Source organism: Maylandia zebra, linkage group LG13 (assembly GCF_041146795.1).
Source record: "Maylandia zebra isolate NMK-2024a linkage group LG13, Mzebra_GT3a, whole genome shotgun sequence".
NCBI lineage: Eukaryota > Metazoa > Chordata > Actinopteri > Cichliformes > Cichlidae > Maylandia > Maylandia zebra.
Window position 1 is genome coordinate 11,722,396 of NC_135179.1, and position 23,315 is coordinate 11,745,710.

At 38.9% G+C, this 23,315-nt stretch overlaps 1 protein-coding gene and 1 long non-coding RNA gene across 3 annotated transcripts; both read left to right on the top strand.

Annotated features, from left to right (window-relative positions):
• The first annotated feature begins 7,503 nt into the window (after positions 1–7,503).
• Positions 7,504–8,420, top strand: LOC143421712 (uncharacterized). Its single transcript, XR_013101273.1, has 3 exons — positions 7,504–7,588; positions 7,764–7,971; positions 8,050–8,420. It is a non-coding gene; the product is annotated as an uncharacterized LOC143421712 (long non-coding RNA).
• Positions 8,421–10,711: 2,291 nt separating this feature from the next.
• LOC101475250 (transmembrane protein 26) lies at positions 10,712–22,970 on the top strand. Of its 2 annotated transcripts, XM_024804767.2 has the most exons (7): positions 10,712–10,756; positions 10,835–10,929; positions 16,185–16,281; positions 16,422–16,511; positions 18,958–19,154; positions 19,277–19,356; positions 20,704–22,970. In XM_024804767.2, the coding sequence occupies exons 2-7, from the start codon at positions 10,835–10,837 to the stop codon at positions 21,204–21,206; spliced, it is 1,062 nt and encodes a 353-aa protein (XP_024660535.1). In that variant the 5' UTR covers positions 10,712–10,756; the 3' UTR covers positions 21,207–22,970. The 2 variants fall into 2 exon arrangements, with proteins under 2 accessions (XP_024660535.1, XP_004551474.2); XM_004551417.3 differs by lacking the exons at positions 10,712–10,756; positions 10,835–10,929 and adding an exon at positions 15,471–15,730.
• The last annotated feature ends 345 nt before the right edge of the window (positions 22,971–23,315 follow it).

Sequence of the window (23,315 nt, forward strand, 5' to 3'; positions counted from 1 at the left end):
ACTCAGAACAATGGAAAAATGCAAGGAAGGGGAATTGCAGATTTAAACAAGCTGGGAAGGCCTCTTCGAGCTATTTCTAAACAACTGAATATTCTCCAGATCATCAGTTCAAACATTTTACGTTAAATTTAAAGATACTGAAGATGAGGCTTTCAAACTGCAAAAGCTGTCAAGCTCGGTGGTGCTAGCATCATGCTCTGTGGCCATAACCAAAAGCAAAAGAAAACATACAAAAATCCCCTGGCATGCAGTAAGCCTGAGTATTAGGGAGGTGTTGAGGAGCTCCAGCTGATGATCCAGTCTTTGTACTATGTAGCAAATGTGGCTCATTAAATGTAATAACAAAATCTTTTAGAAGAATATGAATAAAACATGTTTGTATATGAAACTTAATAAACTAAAAAAAAACCCAATGTAAAAACTGCACCAGGGTTCATCCAACAAAAGAACGATCTTGACTTCATTATAGCTTTGCTTGGGGTTGTTTTCCTCAGACGTCAGCCACAATAACCTCAAACACCATGCCAGAGATGAAGCAGAAATGTTAAAATAAAGCACTGAAACACAGCTAATGCTTATTTTTTCTATATTTTTGCTGGCCCTGCACTGATGTTAATGCTCCAAAACCCAAAGTTTGTGCAAAACACCTAAAATCATGCATTCCGTATATAGGAGTATGCTTTTACATCACTAATGCAGTGTTAAGTGCCCAATTTCAAATTGCACGTTTAGTTAATAGTCATCACGCTTTCTAGTCTGTAGGCTGTTGTGATCAACAATATTTCAAACACTGATCCACTGTTTTATCCATTTTATTTTATTCCACATGACAGACAAGTTTGTTCTTTGTGCTGAGACAGCAAACAATGCCACTCTGCATGAGCCTTGTAGCTGCACTGATTGAAGCAGCGGCATAGAGGGAATCACTGTTCTGTGATCGGAGACCAGAGCCCCTCGGCCATCTCTGTCAATATCATCTCCACACAGCAAACAGCTGAATCATGAACACCACCCTCACACAGAAATGCAGGGTCACACCAGGCCTGGGGTGTAATGTTGGATGACCTTTCTGTCTCAGTCCACAGAAGGGAGCTTGTTTCCATTTATGAGTGACCGTCTCTGACTCGGTGCTGTAGTGTAGCTGCTGTAGTGAAGCGCAAACGCTGCTGACTGAAATTAGTTTCATTTTGTATCAGTGCCACTTTTGTTTTCTTTTTGAATAATTCTAGGTTTTAATTATTTGGAAACCAACAACCTGGATAAGAACCATGGTAGTGATTCACAAATACACCAACGGTTTCTTAAGAAACTCAAACCACAGTTTCTTTTCTCTTCCTCTCCCTTTATTTCCCATGCATGCAGCTGGATACTCTCTCCCATGCTTTTTTTTAATGTGGTTGAAATTCTCATTTTGATTTTACATGACGTAAACAGAAGTATGATGACAGACAATTTGGAACAAAGACAGGAAAAGTCTGACTCTTTTCCAGGGTTGCAAACCTTTCTACTGTTTCCTGTCTAATGCACTGACTGGCTAGATTAATGTGAATAGAAATCAACTGAGTATGCAGCCAAATAGAACACAATGACGTGTGCATGTTTTAAACTTAGAAAGCCTGTGCACAGTTAGTCTGACATGTCAATTCCTGCACAGTGAGATAAGATATGTAATTAGAGTACTAAATCACAGTCTTATGTTAGATAAAGTCTAATGACAGATGAGAAGCAAGAAGAAATTAGCTCTTTATACTGATGTATTTCTTAAGATCAAGGATACTGTTGGTTTTTTATTCATTTATTTTTACTTTTTACATATTGGGATGAATCATTGTGCTGACTGAAAAAGATAAAGTAAAGATAAAGATCCCTTTATTGTCGCTGTACTTGGGCATTGTACAACTTGAGCAGAGCTTACGTTTCAGCAGACTAGCATACATACATTCTTACTTGCTTACAGTCATCATTCATTCCACATAAATAATAAAACAGCAAATATGTACTATGATGTAATCTTACATTAGGCAGCATTGGTGGACATTGTACGGGCACAGGTGTAATGTTCAAAATCTGGGTATTATACCCAAAAAACACAAGGCTACTTCAAAAATGGGGCGATCGTGGCTCAAGAGTTAGGAGTTCGCCTTGTAATCGGAAGGTTGCCGGTTCGAGCCCCGGCTTGGACAGTCTCGGTCGTTGTGTCCTTGGGCAAGACACTTCACCTGTTGCCTACTGGTGGTGGTCAGAGGGCCCGGTGGCGCCAGTGTCCGGCAGCCTCGCCTCTGTCAGTGTGCCCCAGGGTGGCTGTGGTTACAATGTAGCTTGCCATCACCAGTGTGCGAATGGGTGGATGACTGGATATGTAAAGCGCTTTGGGGTCCTTAGGGACTAGTAAAGCGCTATATAAATACAGGCCATTTACCAAAAATACGGAATCACAGAAATAAGCTATTTTAAGAACAAAGTAAAAGAGTTCAACTAAACTGAATTATTCTCAACAAAATAACATTTAATAAAATATCATAACTCAACAAACTGAGCTACCCAAATGAGAGACAGCTCAACCTATATAGTTACTGAATAAACTATTTTAAACATCAGAGGGGAAAACCACAGAGACAATAGCTAAACATAATACAAGGAGAAACCCCCTATATGATCACAACACTCATTTTGGTGGCCTCTACACTTAAACCAGCTCCACCCCCTCCTCTTTTACTCAGACCTGGAAGGACTGGAGCAGCAGCCTGGTAACAGAGCATTTCAGTTGTGGGTTGTGGGCAACCATCACACACCAGTGAGCTTTTGCGCTCTCTTAATGAACCTCTGCAGGTTTTTCTTGTCTGCCAGCAAGCAATTAGCATACCAAACTGTGATGTCAGTCAGGACACTCTCTATGGTGCTGCAGTGAACCAACAGTCTCTTCTCCAGATGGTTCCTCCTCAGCATGCTAAAGAAGTGGAGTCTTTGCTGGGCTTCTTAACCACCGTGTTGGTGTTAGTGGTCCATGAGAAGTCCTGAGCCATTTAAAGGAGGACTTTCACTGAACAGTCCGGGCTGATGTGGAGAGGGACATGTTCCCTTCTGTGTCTGCTGAAGTCAATCACCATTACCTTAGCTTTGATGGTATTGAGCTGAAGGTTCAGCGTACCATCCCAACAGTTTTTAACCCCCTCCCTGTACGCAGTTGTATCCCCTTCACTGATGAGACCAATGACTGTAGTGTCATCAGCAAATTTAATGATGGTGTTAGAGGGGTAGGTAGGTGTACAATCATTAGTGTGTGGGTGGGTGTACAGGAGAGGGCTCAGCACACTGCCTTGGTGGGAGCCTGTGCTGAGGGTCATGGTGGAGAAGCCTGCAGTACCTCAACTAAGGGCGATTTGGACAGAGAATCCCTGATCCAGGCACAGGTGGAGGGGGGGCAAACTGATATTAATCAGCTTGTCAACCAGAATTTCAGGAATGATGGTCTTGAATGCTGAACTGTAATCTATCAACAGCATTCTGATACAATTTGAGTCTTGTGTAGGGGTGTGGCAATGGCGTCCTCTGCTGATCTGTTTGCGCTGTAGGCAAAGCAATAAAAGTCTAGGTTCTGTGGTAAGCAGGCCTCCATGTGCTGCAGGATAAGCCTCTCAAAGCATTTAATGACTGCAGATATTAAGGCGATAGGTCGGTTGTCTATGAGACAGCTTGGGGCAGATGACTTTGACACAGGAATAAAGTTGTTTGCCTTCAGATGGTGGTCTGTGACAGTGAGAGGTTGAACATCCTGGTCAGGACTCCCCTTAGCTGGTCAGCGCAGGCACAAACTATTTTACGTACTCCATCAAGGCCAGCAACTTTCCTGATGTTCACAGCTTTCAACACCTGCTTCACCTGGTGTTCCTGGAGGGTGAAAGAGAAATTCCTGTGTATGTGTGTTTGTTCTTCAACATGAAAACAACTTAAAACTTCTTCAGTCTCAAGAAAATGAAAAGTCTTGAAAAACTTTGGCAGATTCTTCAAGATAAGAAAACAATCTTTTTCTCATTTAACCTTTTCATCTTTACTTGATCATGATTCATACATGATTCCAAACATTTTTGTTTGGAATCATGTATGATTTTCATTTCACTTCTCACGTGTACACGACTTTGTATTGGTCTTTCACATGGAATTCCAATAAAATTGATTCATGTTTGTGGCTGTAATGTGACAAAATGTGGAAAAGTTCAAGGGGGCCAAATACTTTTGCAAGCCACTGTATGAATCTAGAGATCTGAACCAATCTTGTGGTGGTTTAGTTGGGATCATTGAGAATAAACAAGTTATTTTTGGTAAGACCATCATTTTTATAGCAGCAACCCTTCCCGTGAGTGATATGGGTAGACATTTCCATCCAGCCAGATCGTCTTTTACTTTTCTTTAAAAGTGGGATATGGTTTAATTTAGTTAGATCTGCAAGCTTGGGAGAAACATTATTACCTAAATATTTTATATTTCCTGATTGCAGTGGTGTAGAAGAAAAATTATGGAAGGAGCAATTAATCGGAAGGACTGAAGATTTTGACCAGTTAATTGAGTAATCTGATATTCTTGCAAAAGAGTTTATACATGCAATCACCCCAGAGAGATTAGTTTGTGAGTTTTGGAGAAAAAGTAACACATCATCTGCATAAAGGCTGATTTTATGTTCCACGTTCTTGCATTTTATGCCCTTAATTACTGTATTCTGTCTAATTGCTGCTGCTAGTGGTTCAATAAAAATTGCAAACAGTGAAGGGGAGAGTGGGCATCCCTGCCTGGTGCCTCTCAGGAGACAGAAGCTGGAGGATGTTTGGTCAGTTGTTTTGACACAAGCTGTTGGGGAATTGTATAATATTTTTAACCAGTTTATGAAAGAGGATCCAAAACCAAATTTGTGTAAAGTTGCAAATAGAAATTTCCAGTTAACTCTGTCAAATGCTTTTTCTGCGTCTAAAGAGAATATTGTAGTTTCTAGGTTTTTACTGTATGAGTAGTCTATCAAATTAAGTAATCTACGTGTATTTGTTGATGAGTGCCTACCTTTTATGAAACCAGTTTGGTCAGGATGAATTAAGAGGGGGGTTATTTTCTCTAATCTCTTTGAGAGAGCTTTGCAGATTATTTTAAGGTCTACATTTAGGGATATTGGACGATAGCTTGAGGGATATACAGGGTCTTTGCCTGGTTTTAGCAGGAGATTAATGTTTGCACAATTCATATTTGATGGAAGTCTGCCCTTTTCTTTGATTTCCAACAACGTTCTGTTAAAAACTGGTGCTAGAATCGTCCAGAATTCTTTGTAGAATTCTACAGGGAAGACGTCTGGACCTGGAGCCTTACTTATCAGGGCTTCCTGGAGTTCACCTGGCGTCAGTGGCAAATCCAGTGGCGAATTCATTTTACTGTTTAGGTGTGGACGTAAAGTCACCCTCTATCATGTAGGCAACAGAACATAGTAATTTTCTTAAATTCTCATTCACAGCAGGTGTCCTACATAACAGATTCAAACTAAGCACATCCATTAGAATTGAAATTTAGATAGGAACAATATTTGTATTCTTATGTTATGTATGATTAAAGAATTGCTTCAGTACTTCAACTTTTACTGGAATATATGTATATTTTATATTAGTATCTGTACTTCTACATAAGTAAAGACAGTCTGTACTTTTGCCACCTGTGGTGCTCATGCTCAGGACAGGGTGCTAATGACTCTGCTTCTGAATACCTTGCTTGTAACAACTGGCTATTTGAGCTACTGTTGTCTGGTCACTCTCCTCTGACATCAACAAGGTATATTCACACAGGGAACTGCTGCTCACGGAATACTTCCTCTTTTTCAAACCATTTTCAGTAAACCCTAGTGACAAGTGTGTGGGGAAAATCCCATTAGATCAGCAATTTCTGAAGCACTCAGACCAGCCCACCTGGCACCAACAACCATTCCACATTCAAAGTCACTGAAATCACCTTTCTTCAGCCTTTTGGATACTTAATTGCTTCTGAAGATTGTGTTGACTTTTCTGGATACCATGTCTAAAAGCATAGAGTTGCCTAGTATGTGATTCGTTATTTAGATATTTATGTTATCTAATAAAGTGGCCAGTGAGTGCAGGTGTAAAACTAAGAACTAGAGCCCGTGAAATACAGACAGCAAGTAAAACTAAACAGGACGTGAAAGAAAGCTACTCTTCAAAATAAAACAGGAAACAACCAAAGGAAACAAAAGAAAAACAAACGACCCACCTAAACACCTAATGTAAACCAAATAAAGCCTTGTGTTTTTTAAAACAAGAATAGAAAAAAGAGAAAAAAGAAAGCCCTAAGACCTTTTACATTTTGTGGCCTATTTGTTCTACTTCAGTTTGAGCCTGATTGGGCCTAATTTATAGTTCCAGCAGAGGAGCTGCTTGTCATTCCTGCTAAAGAAACATGATATGATGCTGCCCTCTCCTGTACACTTAAAGAATTTATGATTAAGCCAATCATGCCGCTCATAAATCATAAAAAAACCAACTTTCTGTTTACCTGGTGTTCAGCTTATCTGATCTCTGATCTCCTGTGAGGATCAAGGCAGAACTTGACCGGTGGGAACTTTATTTGATTTCCGCATGTTTTTTTTTTTTCATTTACAGTGAAAGCCACAGTGAACACTGAAAATTCAGGTGATCAGTTCTGACCTGCATAAAGAGAGAGAGAAACCTGATTAGCGCTGTTTAGCTTACACTGTAAAAAATGTTTGTGAAAATTACAGTGAAAAATTTCCAAAGGCAACAGTACTGGACCATAAAGTAAAAAATAATACCTTACTTTACCAGAAACATTCAGTTATTGTAAATCAAGAACAGTACGTGACATTAATGTTTACTGTTAATGTGTTTAAAAAAAAAAAACCCTACAGTTCTAGGTGAAAATATATTTTTCATTTGTAAAAGTACAGTGAGTATACCATAATTTCAAAAGTAATTGCAATAAAATACATTTGAGGCATTTTGCTCTACATTTAACTTTACTTAACAACCAGCCATCATTTTGAAAAATCATGAAGTCTCAATTTCTGCAAAAAAACATGTTATAAGTTATATAAATCTCTAAATGGCAACTATTATGTTGAAGCATTACCTGCAGGGAATAATCCTTTTGGCTTTTTTAGTTGCAGAAACAACTTTTCATAGGTTTTTATTCATTTGAAATATTCTGTGATACTTTGCAGAGTTTACTGGTTAATGTTTTCAAATTCATAAAATTGTTTCTGAAGAATATTTGTGCCTTTGTTTCAGTGCCTTTGTGATACTCCAGAGTGTGTTGAATGCTGATGATATTTCTAAGATCTACAACAGGGGTGGGCAACTCCAGGCCTGAAGTGCTGGTATCCTGCAGGTTTAAGATGTGTCCTTGATCCAACACAGCTGATTTAAATTGCTAAATTACCTCCTCAACATGTCTTGAAGTTCTCCAGAGGCCTGGTAATGAACTAATCATTTGATTCAGGTGTGTTGACCCAGGGTGATATCTCAAACCTGCAGGACACTGGCACTTAAGGCCTGGAGTTGCCTACTCCTGATCTACAAGAATTCCTGTACGATAAATAAACTGAATCCATATCTCACAAACCTTTTCAGTGATTAAGAGTAAATTCCGTTATGTATCTATACATTGCTTTTGTATAAATTGTCTTGATTTTATAACACTTTAAAAAAATAGCCTTTTGGTCCTACCATTTTTTAAATACTTTTTTTCTGTGTATCTTTTAGTTACAACAGTCTTTTGTCCAACCCCGGCTGTTGCTGAACAAAGAAGACTTCCACTACCTTTTCCCAGGCCAGCACCTGGCGCTAGCCCTGAACTTTATCCTTCTGAGCAAAACAGTTAGCAGATAACATAGATAACATAGTGCTTAGGCCTAGCTAAGCAGTTTTCACAAGGTCTTGCTGATACATACTTCATCTTGAGCATGCAAAGGTTATACAAAAATCATACAGTGAAATTCTTACCACCTAAATCTAAATGTGAGGGTTAACTAGAATTTTCCCATTACAGATGACATCGATTTTTCACGTTTCAAGTTGTAAATGGAGAGCTGGTTCAAACCTAAGGATTGTCCCCTGCTGTTGCTTAGTAGTCCTACAGTTGTGGTGAGTTTGGGCAGTAGCACAAAGTTTGGCTTTCATGCACTTTGCTGCCTCAGTTATCATATAGTTTGTTTGGTTTTTTTTACACGTTTCTATGATACAGTGAAGAACAATCACACGGAATTCATGTGCTTCAAAAGTTTTTATTTAACAAATACATATACCTTTAGTTTTGGTAGTGCCAAACCTTTTTGGCAGCTCCTGTACTACAGCTTGTGTGGCCTGAGGTCCACAGTCTGTAATATGGGCTGTGCAGTGGTTTATCACCTCTGTTCTGTCCTTTTCATTGTTGGATCTTGAAAATAAATCGACATTTTATGTATATGATTCATCTTCTGTTGAGTGCTACAATTTTTGAATGCACAAAATAGTTTAAGCATTTCCTGAGCGCAGTGCAGCTGGAAAAGCAGTGCTGCCAACTTAGCAGGAGTGTTGGACTGCCTGCACTCAGTTTCATAAGTGTTATCAGGTACTGCCCATAAATGTGTTTTAACATTTTCTTTATTTCGGTTTGGGCTTTTTCATACTGGGAAAGAAATGTAAATGTTAACACCAATACTTATGGCACCCTTATGTCTCCATCCCTAAATGATCAGCATAATATTCAATCTGTGAGATTAATTTTTTTTCTTTTGAATATTCCAAATAAATAACTGTTATTTTTTATGTTAACCATACAATAACAATGTAATTTACAAGTTGTTTGCTTTTTGTTTGTAAGACAGTAAATATGAAAATTTGTGGATAAGTTATATATGCTGTGGGATGCAAAAGTTAGGGCAAGCTTGTTAATAGTCATTATTTTCCTGTATAAATCGTTGGTTGTTACAATACAAAATGTCAGTTAAATATATCATATAGGAACTCACACAGTGATATTTGAGAAGTGAAATGTTTATTGGATTTACAGAACGTGTGCAATAATTGTTCAAACAAAATCAGGCAGGTGCATAAATTTGGGCACTGTTGTCATTTTATTGATTCCAAAACCTTTAGAACTAATGATTGGAACTCAAATTGGCTTGGTAAGCTCAGTGACCCCTGACCTACATACACAGGTGAATCCAGTAATGAGAAAGAGTATTTAAGGGGGTCAATTGTAAGTTTCCCTCCTCTTTTAATTTTCTCTGAAGAGTAGCAACATGGGGGTCTCAAAACAACTCTGAAATGACCTGAAGACAAAGATTGTCCACCATCATGGTTTAGGGGAAGGATACAGAAAGCTGTCTCAGAGATTTAAGCTGTCAGTTTCCACAGTTAGGAACATATTGAGAAAATGGAAGACCACAGGCTCAGTTCAAGTTAAGGCTCGAAGTGTCAGACCAAGAAAAATCTCGGATAGACAGAAGCGACGAATGGTGAGAACAGTTAGAGTCAACCCACAGACCAGCACCAAAGACCTACAACATCATCTTGCAGCCGATGGAGTCACTGTGCATCGTTCAACCATTCGGCGCACTTTACACAAGGAGATGCTGTATGCGAGAGTGATGCAGACGAAGCCTTTTCTCCTCCCACAGCACAAACAGAGCTGCTTGAGGTTTGCTAAAGCACATTTGGACAAGCCAGCTTCATTCTGGAATAAGGTGCTGTGGACTAATGAAACTAAAATTGAGTTATTTGGGCGTAACAAAGGGCGTTATGCATGGAGGAAAAAGAACACAGCATTCCAAGAAAAACACCTGCTACCTACAGTAAAATATGGTGGTGGTTCCATCATGCTGTGTGGCCAGTGCAGGGACTGGGAATCTTGTCAAAGATGAGGGACACATTCCACTCAGTATCAGCAGATTCTGGAGACCAATGTCCAGGAATCAGTGACAAAGCTGAAGCTGGATCTTTCAACAAGACAACAACCCGAAACAGTGCTCAAAATCCACTAAGGCATTCATGCAGAGGAACAAGTACAACGTTCTGGAACGGCCATCTCAGTCCCCAGACCTGAATATTATTGAAAATCTGTGGTGTGAGAGCTGTCCATGCTCAGAAGCCATCAAACCTGAATTAACTAGAGATGTTTTGTAAAGAGGAATGGTCCAAATTACCTTCAACCACAATCCAGACTCATTGGAACGTACAGGAAGCGTTTAGAGGCTGTAATTTCTGCAAAAGGCGGATCTACTAAATATCGATTTCATTTCTTTGTTTTTGTGGTGCCCAAATTTATGCACCTGCCTGATTTTGTTCGAACAATTATTGCACACTTTCTGTAAATCCAATAAACTTCATTTCACTTCTCAAATATCACTGTGTGTGTCTCCTATATGATATATTTAACTGACATTTTTTAGTGTAACAACCAACGATTTATACAGGAAAATAATGACTATTATCAAGGTTGCCCAAACCTTTGCATCCCACTGTAGTTTGGATTAAAAGGCTTTGTATCTTTTCTGTGTATATTTTAGTTACAACAGTCTTTTGTCCAATCCCGGGCTTTTGCTGAACAAAGAAGACTCCAACTATCTCTTCCCAGGCCAGCACCTGGCGCTGGCCCTGAACTTTATCCTTCTGAGCAAAACAGTTAGCAGATAACATAGTGAAGCATTGTTAGGCCTAGCTAAGCAGTTTTCACAAGGTCTTGCTGATACATACTTCATCTTGAGCATGCAAAGGTTATACAAAAATAATACAGTGAAATTCTTACCACCTAAATCTAAATGTGAGGATTCACTAGAATTTTCCCATTACAGATGACATCGATTTTTCACGTTTCAAGTTGTAAATGGAGAGCTGGTTCAAACCTAAGGATTGTCCCCTGCTGTTGCTTTGTAGTCCTACAGTTGTGGTGAGTTTGGTTTTCATGCACTTTGCTGCCTCAGTTACTATATAGAAACATGTAAAAAAAAAATCTATGATACAGTGAAGACAGTAAATATGAAAATTCGTGGATACGTTATATATAGTTTTGATTAAAAGGCTTCATATAATGGTGGATTAACCATTACAGAAACAAAACATGATTTAGGTCATTACCAGAACTGTTCATTTATAAACCTCATATATCATATTTATAGCAGGCCTTTAGTGACCTTTGTACTAAAGAAACTTAATACACACGAAAGCACAAACTTGTATCAGGTAAATTTATTATGGAGTCGGGGCAAGGTCTAAAGAAATTATTATAGCAAAGTTTTACTTATCCGTTTTTTAAAAGTGAGTCTGAAATACCACAACTTACAACAATAACAACAAATGATAAGCATAATGCATCATAATGCTCAGTGTTTTAATAGGTAAAAGAGGAAAATGGATGGGCCTCTTTGCTGGTCTGCTAATCAGAAGGATGTGGAAAAATGTTACACAGTGAAGTGGAAACTACTTTCTCCCTCAATCTCATTCAGTCTGTTAGATCTGCTAAAACTGTGGCAAAGAGCCAGACTCGAACCTGGACCGGCTGCTCTGAGCCGTCGCTCACTCGAAACACTGAGCTAAACCAACACCATGCTGAATTTGCATATCCATCCTAGTCTCGTCTCTGTGTTTTGATATTTCTTCAGCTTTCCCGGTCATGTCTCCATGTCTGTTTTTCCCCAGTCCTGGTGTCAATTCCACCTGTCTGAGTCTCTGTGTTAGTTCCTCTTTTACTGCAACTTGTACATGCTATGTTGTTATTATTAATAGTAGTTGTTGTTGTAGTAGTATTAGTAATATTGGGGTTTCTTCTTCTTCTTCTTCGGATCATGACAGCCGATAGTGTTCACTGTGGACTAACTAAACAGAAGAAAGAAGAAGAGAAATAACAATTTAACATAAACCAGTGACACAATCCAGGGCCTGATCAACCCTGGCAGGGCCTCCTTGGATGAGGGTGTATAGTGATAATGGCCAAAACACCTGATGAATCCAAGGTCCACTGCTGATGATATCTCCCAAATTGAAAATGATAATCTAGATCGATCTCTAATCCCTAAACCTAACCAAGGAAGGTAAATGGCAGATTAGCCTGGGTAAAAGACCGAAAGTTGAGGCACACAACGATGTGTGCTGCACATAGAGAGAGGTATCATTTCAGAAACACCAGGAAGACTGAAGCTCATTGCAGGGACAAAGCAGGACTCATGATCTTCACCAGCAGCTCTTTTTTTGAACATAAAGATATTATATTCAGTCCTGTAGAAAGTTAAATATTTAAATATATATTATGCTCTCGTTACTCTGTATGAATGATTCTGTATTACTTTATGATAAATAACACACTATTGGCAAGAAACGGTGAAAGAATTCCGGATCAGACGTTTTTAGTTCAACATACAAGTGACGATTTTTGACCTTCATCAGGTTTTATTCAATTGTGTCAGAGAAAACATCACATCCTCTTCATGCAGCTGACTACATTCAGTGTTTAAAACAGGAGTTGAGCAGGTCTGAGATTAGCACCTTTCTGAAACACCAAACTCAGGTCCTGTTAATGCTGGTATATAGTGACACAGTTACATGGGTGATCAATCCTTTTGACTTTGTCTTTAACTTTATCTATAAGCAGCTGCAGCTTTTACTGAAAGCACATGTGGTACTTTAACCTTTGTACTGTTTTCATCAGTTAATTATGGAGTTACTACAAAGAGTGAAGATATAGGATGATCTGTCTGCTGTCACTGGCTGGTGCTGAGGTCTGAATCTGAGGGCAGCTCCTGTAATCACAAGGAGAACAGAATCATCACAAACTGAAATATAAAGTTTCTCTCTCAAATCTGAAATAAAAAAATTTCCAATATAATGTTTACCTTTTGAGTTGTTGATGCTTTGTAAATGGAGGTATGCAAAGATGAGATGATGGAGCAGGTTTCAGTCCTGGTTCAGTCTGCTGCTGCATCCTGGTCACCAAGCTACCGAGGTATTATCAGCAGTGTGTGAGCTGCTGCTTGGGTATTGAACAAGAAATATTAAGGCTTCAAATTATTTCTCTTAAAGGATGTAAGCTGTACAGAGTACTGCACATGTGACTTTGTGAACATATCTCATTAGCAATAATTCAGACAGTTTTTTAACATGAATGTTTGCAACAAACTCAGTACAAAAATATATACAGAGTCAGTGCTAAAAAATTCATCAGTGGAAAAATTAAACATATATTTGAACTTAAGCTGCCAAGCGGAAGTAGTTGGTTTCAGTACATAAATATCGGGCTTTGCTATTTAATTCGTAGTTACTGATTAATGAGGGGTTACTGAAGTGCCAGGTTTGTTACTATCCTTACAGATGTGGCAAGAGACAGACAACATGCTGTTTGTTAATAATCAGCTCTGCACAGGAGCTGAAGCAGAGTCCAGCCTGTTGCTCTTACAGTAATATACTCATAATAAAAGTACAGTAACAGTAGTTAGTTAGTGACTGAGCAGCCCGGTGCTTTTCTCTTGATTTCTGTGTACATAACTGATTTGTATCACTGCCAGTACATAAACACAAATTCAAACTTTATCCTCGGAGCACAGATGTTTTAAACTGATCTACTTCTATATTTCCGATGCATGAATTCCATCTTAAAACCATATTTATTTTGTCTGTATTGGTTCATTTTGTACAGCAGCCATTTTCATTATTCGTTAAGATTTTTATTTTATTTTATTTTAATTATTAAAAAAAAGATCAGCGTTGTTTCATTATATAACGCGTCTGAGATATATATTTTACAGGGATTACAGGCAGAGAAAGGGGAGTAGGGGTGTGCTGCAGGATGAACATGAATAACAGTGCACAAAATAGATGTGATATACATGACAGTTCTTCCCTCGTTGCACTGCAAGGGTGATGAGATTCTATGAACAAATAAAAATTAAATGCAAACTAAATTTTTGTTGTTGTTTTTTTAAACATTTTAAGTTTTTAGCTTTAACTTTTTTTCTTTTTTTTTGATTTTCAGTACCAGTAGTTACATCAGACCTTCCCAAAGTGATTGGGGCCCAGAGCCATGGCAGGGGGGGCGCGGTATGAAAAGGAAAAAAACAAAAGGCTTGGGCACTGCTAGCACGGGCGCCCACAGAAACGCAAAGCAGGAGATGAAGCATCGCTGAATATGTTTCCAAACCAACTTCATTCTAAGCCAAAGACTAGAAAATCTGGTGAAGCATATCTTCCCTTTGGTTTCACCTGCACAAGTGCCGAGGTAGGTCTCCCCTGCAGAATTAGTTTTCCCTTTGTCGGGAGCAGCGCTGGGCTCTCCAAATCACGGACAAACAGTATCCCACATTCTTGATTTTTAGTTCACAAACACTTGTTGTAATGACTAACTACTCCTGACATTTTGGAGATGTTAGCTCTGTATACAGTAAAGTTACAGCGGGATACAAATAATATCAGACTGATCCTGCCACGATTTGTTCCCCCGGTTCAAATCACAGACAAACAGTATCCTACAGTTGTTTATGTTTTTGAACCCATTTTGCACAGAGACACATTTTTTAAAAAATGTATTGATGGCAATGTTGAATATTATTACTCAGGAAAAAAAAAACAACTACAGTAAAAATAATTACACCCTGATGCGTCAGCCTTTCTAAATAGAGGGACAGTAACTGCTTGTGTATATATAAGCGTGTAAAACCTGAGGATAGTCAGATTAACAGTAACAGTATTTTGTCTCTGTCTGCCATTCTGCAATGCAGCTCATGTAAACAATGTGGCGCACAGCCTGACGTGAAAAAAGGCACATACCTTTGACGTTGTGTCAAACTCTGTATTCCTCATCCACAACTAAACGCAAAAAAGGGTTTTTAAAAAATATCTGTTTTCGGTGATTCGAAACGCCGTTTACGACGAAACAGCTGCGTTTTCAAAAATACCCGTGTAGGTGTGGACGTAGCGTAAAAGAGTTAGTAGTTTATTTTATTACTACCCGTAATTTATTGCAGATTACTTGTATTTGCTTAATTGTTTACTAAATGTTTGAGGTGTGAAATAAAGCGCAATGGAGCAAAATATGGGTGTGTGTGGTTGGAGGATGTGTTAGTGCGTGTGCGTGCGTGCACGCGCGCGGGGGGGGGGGGGGGGGGGGGGCGAACATTTTTCATGTAAAACATAGGGGGGCCCAGCAAAAAAGAAAAAGTGAGTTACATCATGAGCTTCACATTAAACATTAGGCTACTCAGCAGCATTTACAGTCATTTAAAAAAATTGCTTTATTCCTTGGAAGCCAGAAACACCAGAATTATGACTCACAAATACACCAGCGGTTTATTAAGAAACTCAAACCACAGTTCCTTTTCTGGTCTTCTACTGTTATTTCCCCTACATGGACCCATGCTTTTTCATGTTGTGCCTGAGGAACAAGGCGGGGCTTTATCCATGGGAACTTTATTTGAAAATGCATTCCCAAAGGTTTTGTTTCACTTACAGTAAAAGCCACAGTGAACACTGGAAATTGAGGTGATCACTTGTGAACTGCGTTAAGCCACCGACATGGCGCTGACTAAATTAATGAGTGCGATCCTCACCAGAGCGCTGTTTATTTTAGTTGCTGTCATCGGAGTGTTGAGGGTGGCATCGGTTAAGAAGGATAACAATTACTTGTTTCTGGCTTTTCTTTTGTTGCCGCTTGTTGTTGAAATGATAGTAACACTGAAGATGCGAAAAGGACAGGATTATAAATGGTAAGATAAAGGAGCATGCATGCAAGTGATGGTAAAAACAAAAGTGGTGTAATATTGTAATTATATTATCCTTAAGTATTCATTAGGCTACTTAATCCCTGAAGCTACTCAGATTACTTTCAAACTCATCTCCGCTCTATCGTTTGCACTTTCCCCCTCTAATAGACAGTATAACAGTATAATGCATGATTAAATTATGCATTTTCATCTTTTCCTAGTCTTTATCTCGACCCCGGTGTACCTTACATGCATATTTAAGTAGTTTGTACCTTTGCTGCTACTATATTGATAAGCTGGGAAGCTAATAGTTAAACTGTCCCGAATGGTGGTACGATACCCCTTGACTTTTATTACTTCAAGTTAATCTCTTCAGTCTTCCTGCATGCTTGAAGTAAACATGCTTATCACTTTTCTTTTTTTTAAACATTTTTGAATGCCTTTGGTTGTCTTGTAGGTTTTCCCCTCCTATCTTTCTCTTCCTCATTACTATTATTCCCTCGATCTGGATTCTGGAGATACAACACCAGCAAGACAAAGCCAGCGATCTAGAGGTACCCCATGTACATTTATTGACCGATTCTATCAAATGTCACATCTGCTATTAATGTTAAGGTTTATAAGATTTAATTACAATAAAACAATAAATACCCCGTGAAATTCACTCACAAAAGCTTCTTTAAATTGTTTTCAGTGCAATAAACTAGATTCTATAGAAACTTTGCAAAGACTGTGGAATCGAAGCACCGAGCAGGGAAACACCACAAACCAGAATTTACTTAAGGTAAGAGTGACTGAATTGTTAAGTTATGGTTCTGTGACAGAAATAAAGAGAGAAAAAAGAAAGAAACTGTGAATGAATGAAATGAGAAAGATCACTGTGCCATGTGAAGTGCTGTAAATACAAGAATGAGCTCAAATGGGACAAGCAACGAGCAAATACAGACTTGCCAGGAATTTATTTCGTTATCCATGTCTAATCAGAGAGAACCAGTTTTTCCACTTTTTCTACCAATGTTTTGAGTGAAACTCTCTGTATTCAGCCAGGAAGGGACATATAATAATAATAATAATAATAATAATAATAATAATAATAATAATAATAATAATATAATAATAATGGTAATGGATTGCATTTATATAGCGCTTTTCGGGCCCTCAAAGCGCTGTACAATTCCACTATTCATTCACTCTCACATTCACACACTGGTGGAGGCGAGCTACAGTTGTAACCACAGCTGCCCTGGGGCAGACTGACATAACCTTCTACAGAAATAACATCCGGTGGCGTTGTTCCTCTTCTGGTCTTTCGCTAAGAAGGCTGAACTACCACTGTAAAGGTTGTTATTTCTTTATGCTAAGACACTTAACAGCTTATTGACTGTTTCATAATGACTTCTCTTTAAGAAAGCCAGAAAGAGCAGCAGAAAAGGTTGAAGCAACTCAAGTAAAATAAAATGATTAATGATGATTTCATCATTTAGTTCTTGGAAACTGTTTAAGCAGCAGTGTGGACTGAACGCATAGTGAAACTATTTATGCTCTGATTTTTTCATTTTTCATTCATGCATTAAGATTGACTGGAAATTAATAAAATAATCCAACTGATCCACTCCACCTGTAGGAACAATGCATTTTTGTCACACTTAAAAAAAACAAAAACGAATTTATTTCAGCTACCTATCCAAAATGCGGCATCCAAATTCCAGTGCCTTTTCACTTAGTACTCTTAATAAGAAAAGTAGAAAACAGTAAAGCATAAAGTGGACAGTCTCTCTTACTTTCATCATTTCAAATATCATCAGATTGATGACAAAGACCAGAATCAGAATCAGAATCAGAATCGTGTTTATTGGCCAAGTATATGTGCAGACACATACAGGGAATTTGGTTCCAATAGATGGTGGCTCTCAAGCACAGCAATGTAAATCACACACACACACACACACACACACACACACACACACACACACACACACACACACACACACATGTACATAAGGTGCAGTTGCAGTCTGGCAGTGTGACAGGTCAACTGTTAAGAAGGGAGATGGCGAGGGGAAAGAAACTGTTCCTGTGTCGGGTGGTCCTGGTCTGCAGGCTTCTATACCATCTGCCAGAGGACAGCAGAAAAGTCTGTGTGCAGGGTGTGAGGGGTCTGTGATGATTTTCTCTGCCCGTTTCCTGGTTCTTGAGAGGTACAGATCCTGGATTGAGGGCAGGGGCGTGCTGATGACCCTTTCTGCTGCCCGTACAGTCCGCTGCAGTCTGCTCCTGTCCTGTTTAGTGGCTGCTCCATACCAGACTGTGATGGAGGAGCACAGGACAGACTCAATGACCGCAGTGTAGAACTGGATCAGCAGCTCCTGTGGAAGACTGTACTTCCCCAGTTGTCTCAGGAAGTACATCCTCTGCTGGGTCTTTTTGAGGATGGAGTTGATGTTGGTCTCCCACTTCAGGTCCTGGGAGATGGTTGTACCCAGGAACTTGAAGGTCTTCACAGTTGACACAGGGCTGTCTGATATGGTGAGGGGGGGCAGAGTTGAGGGATGTCTCCTGAAGTCCACTGTCATCTCTACAGTCTTAAGAGTGTTCAGCTCCAGATTGTGCTGACTGCACCAGAGTACCAGCCGCTCAACTTCCTGCCGGTATGCAGACTCATCACCATCTTGAATGAGGCCAATGACAGTGGTGTCATCTGCAAACTTTAGGAGTTTGACAGCCGAGTTCAAGATGCAGCATTAAGAGCTAGATAATTCACAAAGTGCCCACTAATTGGAGAAATAGGAATAATTTTTAGAAAATAAGAGCCTGGGTCTCAATATTGACGAAGAGTTTTAAAAATGTTTAGCGCAGGTTCCAAGAAAATAGACTTTTTTACTTATTTAATAAGTTTCTCCACTATTCTGTTATTTATTTTGAAAATAATAATTTAAAAAATTGTACAAAGGAACTCAGGTTCTCTTATTTACAGCAGGGTCTTATGACATATTACCTGTACTGTGTCTCAGGTTACTTATACTCAAATGCTTCTGTAGAACTGCTTTTAATTGTATGTGTGGGAAACTATCATAAACTATCATGTGGCTCACTGTTGTTTACTGAAAGGACAGAGATGAGATTAAATCCCAAATGGCTTTTTGAGTGAAGTGATTCAACCTTCTCAGAAAACCAAGTTTTCAGCATTAAACATCTTGCCATCTTTTTTCCTTTTCTTAAATACTGAGCAGAGGTTGTCCACTGTCTGCGCGAATGACTGGATCCTGGCTCTTCACCAGATCGTGCTCATCCTCCTCATTGTGGGGAAGTGGCTTCTGCCTTTGGGAGGCGGGGTCACAAAAGATGAGTTGTCTCAGCTTCTTCTAACTTTTGTTGGCACTGCAGCGGACATCCTGGAATTTACTAGTGAGACGCTGTCAGATGTAAAGTAAGGGGCTAATCGTGTTGCTTGTACGTTAAGAATGTGCTTCTCCTATCGAGACATAAGTCTGCATTTAATGTATGCAAATGCATATATAGTTCCTGATATTGGTGTCACTTTTCTTACAGAGAAAAAAATCCTGCCATGGTTTACGTCATCTTAGCTGTATGGACCTGGAGCATGTTGCAGTTTCCACTACATCTAGCAGGTCAGGTACCTTAAAATACTTGGTGTTTATTAAGGAGCTACAGCAGTGTAAGGAAGTTCCTTTCCTGTTCCCCGGTCATGAAAAAGACAAACAGTCTTAAGAGTGTGTTTAGAAATTGGCTAAAAATCCAAGCCAGTCCAGTAAGTAAACAGTTAAGTACATAAGTGCAGCAAGTAAGTTGAAATTACAGCCCCCGGTGCTTTTAAATGACTAACTCAAACATTTTTACTTCCCGAGACTTAAATTAAAGGAATTAGGTAGCAGGTTATAAGTTTTCAGCTGCTTTGGTGTGGTTCCTCCTAGTGCACAACACAGCTCATGCCCCATGTGGCGAGAGTATGTAGGCAGCTGCTGTAGGATCAAGGATTGATATCACTGACTTGTCCCCACTCTCACATAAACTAAATCCAATACAACATCTCTGGGACTTTATTTTTTTGCCCATCTGATGCTACCAAGTTGCACCTCCGACTGTCTAGGAGCGCAGTAACGCCGTGGTCTCTTTAGGAGCATGTCCCAATGTTGTCAGGCATCCACAGAAGCACGTGGGGGGCCATACAAACTACTCCCTCACATTTTTAGTTGCTGCAATATAATTTCAGCAAAATAGACAAGCCTCCTCACAACATTTTTTCACTTTGATTTCTGGGGTGTCTTTGAATTCAGCCCTCTGTAGGTTTCCATTTCCATCAAACAATGTGGCATCTTTTCATTCCCATCACATTACTCAGTATATATCAGTGTAGATATCAGCATGATTTTTTTCTCATTTTGATCTGATGTGTTTTCAAAGTGTTACAGGAAATATTCAACCTTAGTTTTTGTGGTCTCGAGTCTTTATTTACTATTTGTTAATAGGTAAATGGTTATTCTAATGATAAGTATCTAACTTTAAGGATATCTTATGCTCTGGTTTGTTATTAATTATTATTATTAGCTCCCCAGGTTTCTGCTCACTGGGAACCTTCTTCCTGGTCGTAGCTAAAATACTTTTGACCTGGGTGGCTAAAAAACTTGTTAAGACTATTTCTGAATTAATGTCACCTCTATCTAAGGTTTCCTCCTGTATCATCCTCACTAAAACTTCTAACCTTTGGTTAATCCATCCACTTGTGCCCTGCATTCAGGTTCTAAATTAAAAGGAGACCTGTTATATTCAGACCATATTTGTATTCTTGGACTCTACTAGAATAGCTTGGTAAATTTCACACTTAAACAAAAAGCGAGATAAGCTGTTTTAAAAACAAACAAATAAATGTGACATCTGTCAAACTACATGCAGCTACCTGAAGGAAAGCTTCATTTTTACTGTCAATCATTTGTTTTTCCTCTTCTTATTCAACATAGTGGTGAACACCAAATCTGATGAAGAGAATGGCGGAGAAGATCAAGTTGTCCGGGAAACCTTCTTTATTAAACACAGCACTGATATTTGGAGTATCATAGAGACCCTCTTTATCCAGGATGGGCCTTTTCTGTTGGTCAGGCTGACTGTCATTATTCACTTCAGAGTCCTCCACCAGATGCTTGGTTTCTTTGCCATCAAGAACGGCCTAGTGATCACACTGAGCTTGTACAGGTTGGCCATTATATTGCTGGACTACAGACATTCCATGGGCAACAATGCAGAGGCAGTACCGATGCATGAGTCAGATGACAGACGTTGCAGCCACAGCAGCACTGAGGCAATAGCGATCCATGAGTTAGATGAGCTATGCGACAGACCTTCCAGCCACAACAGTGCAGAAGCAGTATCGACCCATGAGTTGGATGACAGACGTTCCAGCCACAACAGTGAAGAGGCAGTGCTGACCGATGAGTTAGCTCTGGTAGATAAAGAGGAATCTTAGAGTGAGATGTATTACGCTAAACATTTAAAACCTTTTAAATTCAAATGGCAAAAACTATCACTGAAGCAGGAAAAGAAGGAAACACAACACAATGGTTTGACACAGCTACAAAGTCAGAGTGACTAAAGTCAGACTGTCAGATAAGAAGTTAGTCGACTTCTAACAGTGTGATAACTGATGTCTGGCTGACAGGAATTGAGGGCAACAAACGAAGGTGAAAGCGAGATGATGAGATATTTTTGCATGTTGTGTGAGATCGAGAGGAAGATAATAACAGACAGAAATTTTCCTGTTTTAACCCAAACAGGAAATTGAAAGTCATGCAAAAGCCCCTCTAGTGGTAGTCGGTAGGTGCTTTGTTCATTTAAGATGATTGCTCTTTACAAAATAAGGAATATGCTGTTTACAAATCAAAAAGTATTGTTACCTCAGTAGTTACATTAAATCAATGTGATATCTGTGGCTAAAACAGGTGGATCATTGTCCATTTGTACATTTTTTTTAAACTAAAGATAAAATTGCACTCAGGTGATGAGCTGTGTATGAGTTGCTTTTAAAGCCTTTAAAACCGTTTTTACGGCTTTAAAATCACACAAAGTTTTTATACCTGATTTATGTGAGGATCTTCATTTAGCTGGTAAAGGAACAAAAATATATGTCATGTTTGTTGTAAATGACTATAACTCATGATATCCTGTCAAAGCTGCTCTGACCTGAATACATTTCAGTAAATGTGGCTCATTTTACTTTTTTGCTATTTCATTTATCACAAAACCAGAAACAGTGGGTTCAAAATGATTATTTTTTAGTTTTTCTGGGTGATTTGTCGCATTGCCAATATATACAAACACAAATTCAAACTTTATGAGCACAAATGCGCTACATCTACTTCTGTTGAAAATATTCATCTGAAAACTGTGTTTATTTTGTCTACATTTCTTCATTTTGTACAGTAAATCTAACCTGCAAACTGTCTACCGTCTCCCCTCTGTGGACATCAGTGTATTACCACTTTGATGATGCCATCTGTGACAGTTTTTTGTTTGAGAGGTTGCATCAGAATCAGTCTTATCTGAGTTTAGAACATTTCAGCTCCCTATGAAATCACTGTGGCTGCTGTCAAACTGTCACAAGAGTTGATTTTTGTATTCACCATCTATATGCCAGCCAGTTTTCAGAGATGTCAGGAAATTTAAAATTGACATTTGCACCTGCGTCATGGCCCCACAGTATGGTTTCCTGTTTTATTGTGAAGGTCTGTGTCTTATGTTAGTGTGTCCAGCTTCTGACAAAACAAGAGTAAAACAGTTTCTCGACTAACTCCAGCTCCAGCAAATAGTCTTTTCCTTTTCCTCTCTATGATGATTAAACTGGATAAAACTGAACAATGTTTGGAACCATAAATCTGTCATGACAATAAATACTCAGGTGTTCAAAAGGCTCAAGGAATGTGTGAAATCCTTCAAAACAGTTTATCACACCAGATTGAGTCATTTTCACCCTTCCTTAATATTTGGAAATGCTCTAAGGCAAATGAGGAAGAACGGCTGTCCAAAATCCGGTCAAATTGTAAACAAGCATTGTTTCATTATATAAATCATCTCAGATATTTATTTTACAGGGACTTTTTTTTTACAGGAGGAAGGGGAGAAGAGGTGTGCTGCAATATGAAGATGCATAAAAGTGCAGCAACATATATGCCAGTTCTTCTTTAGTTACACTGCAAGGAAGTACATTTAATTGTTAGTGTGATAAAAATCTGTGACCAAATGAAATCACATATAGTGTATTACCAAAAAAATAAAAATGTAGGACAACAATGATACACACTTCTAGTGTTCACCGTCATTCTTTTAAACAGTGTTATATTAACCTTTATTTTGGTGGCAATTATTTAGACCTGTTCATTGACAAAGACTTCATATTGGCACATGCTGCATGTATGATCTGTTGCGGAAAACATATGTTAGAGCTGAGAACTTCAAACAAGGTTATGAGAAATGTGCCAAAGCCAATGAGACTAAAACAACTTTGTGAACTTCAAACACTCCCCAGTTCTCTGAAACTCTGATGGAGAGATGGAGCCTAGCAGTCCCGGTCAAATATTGA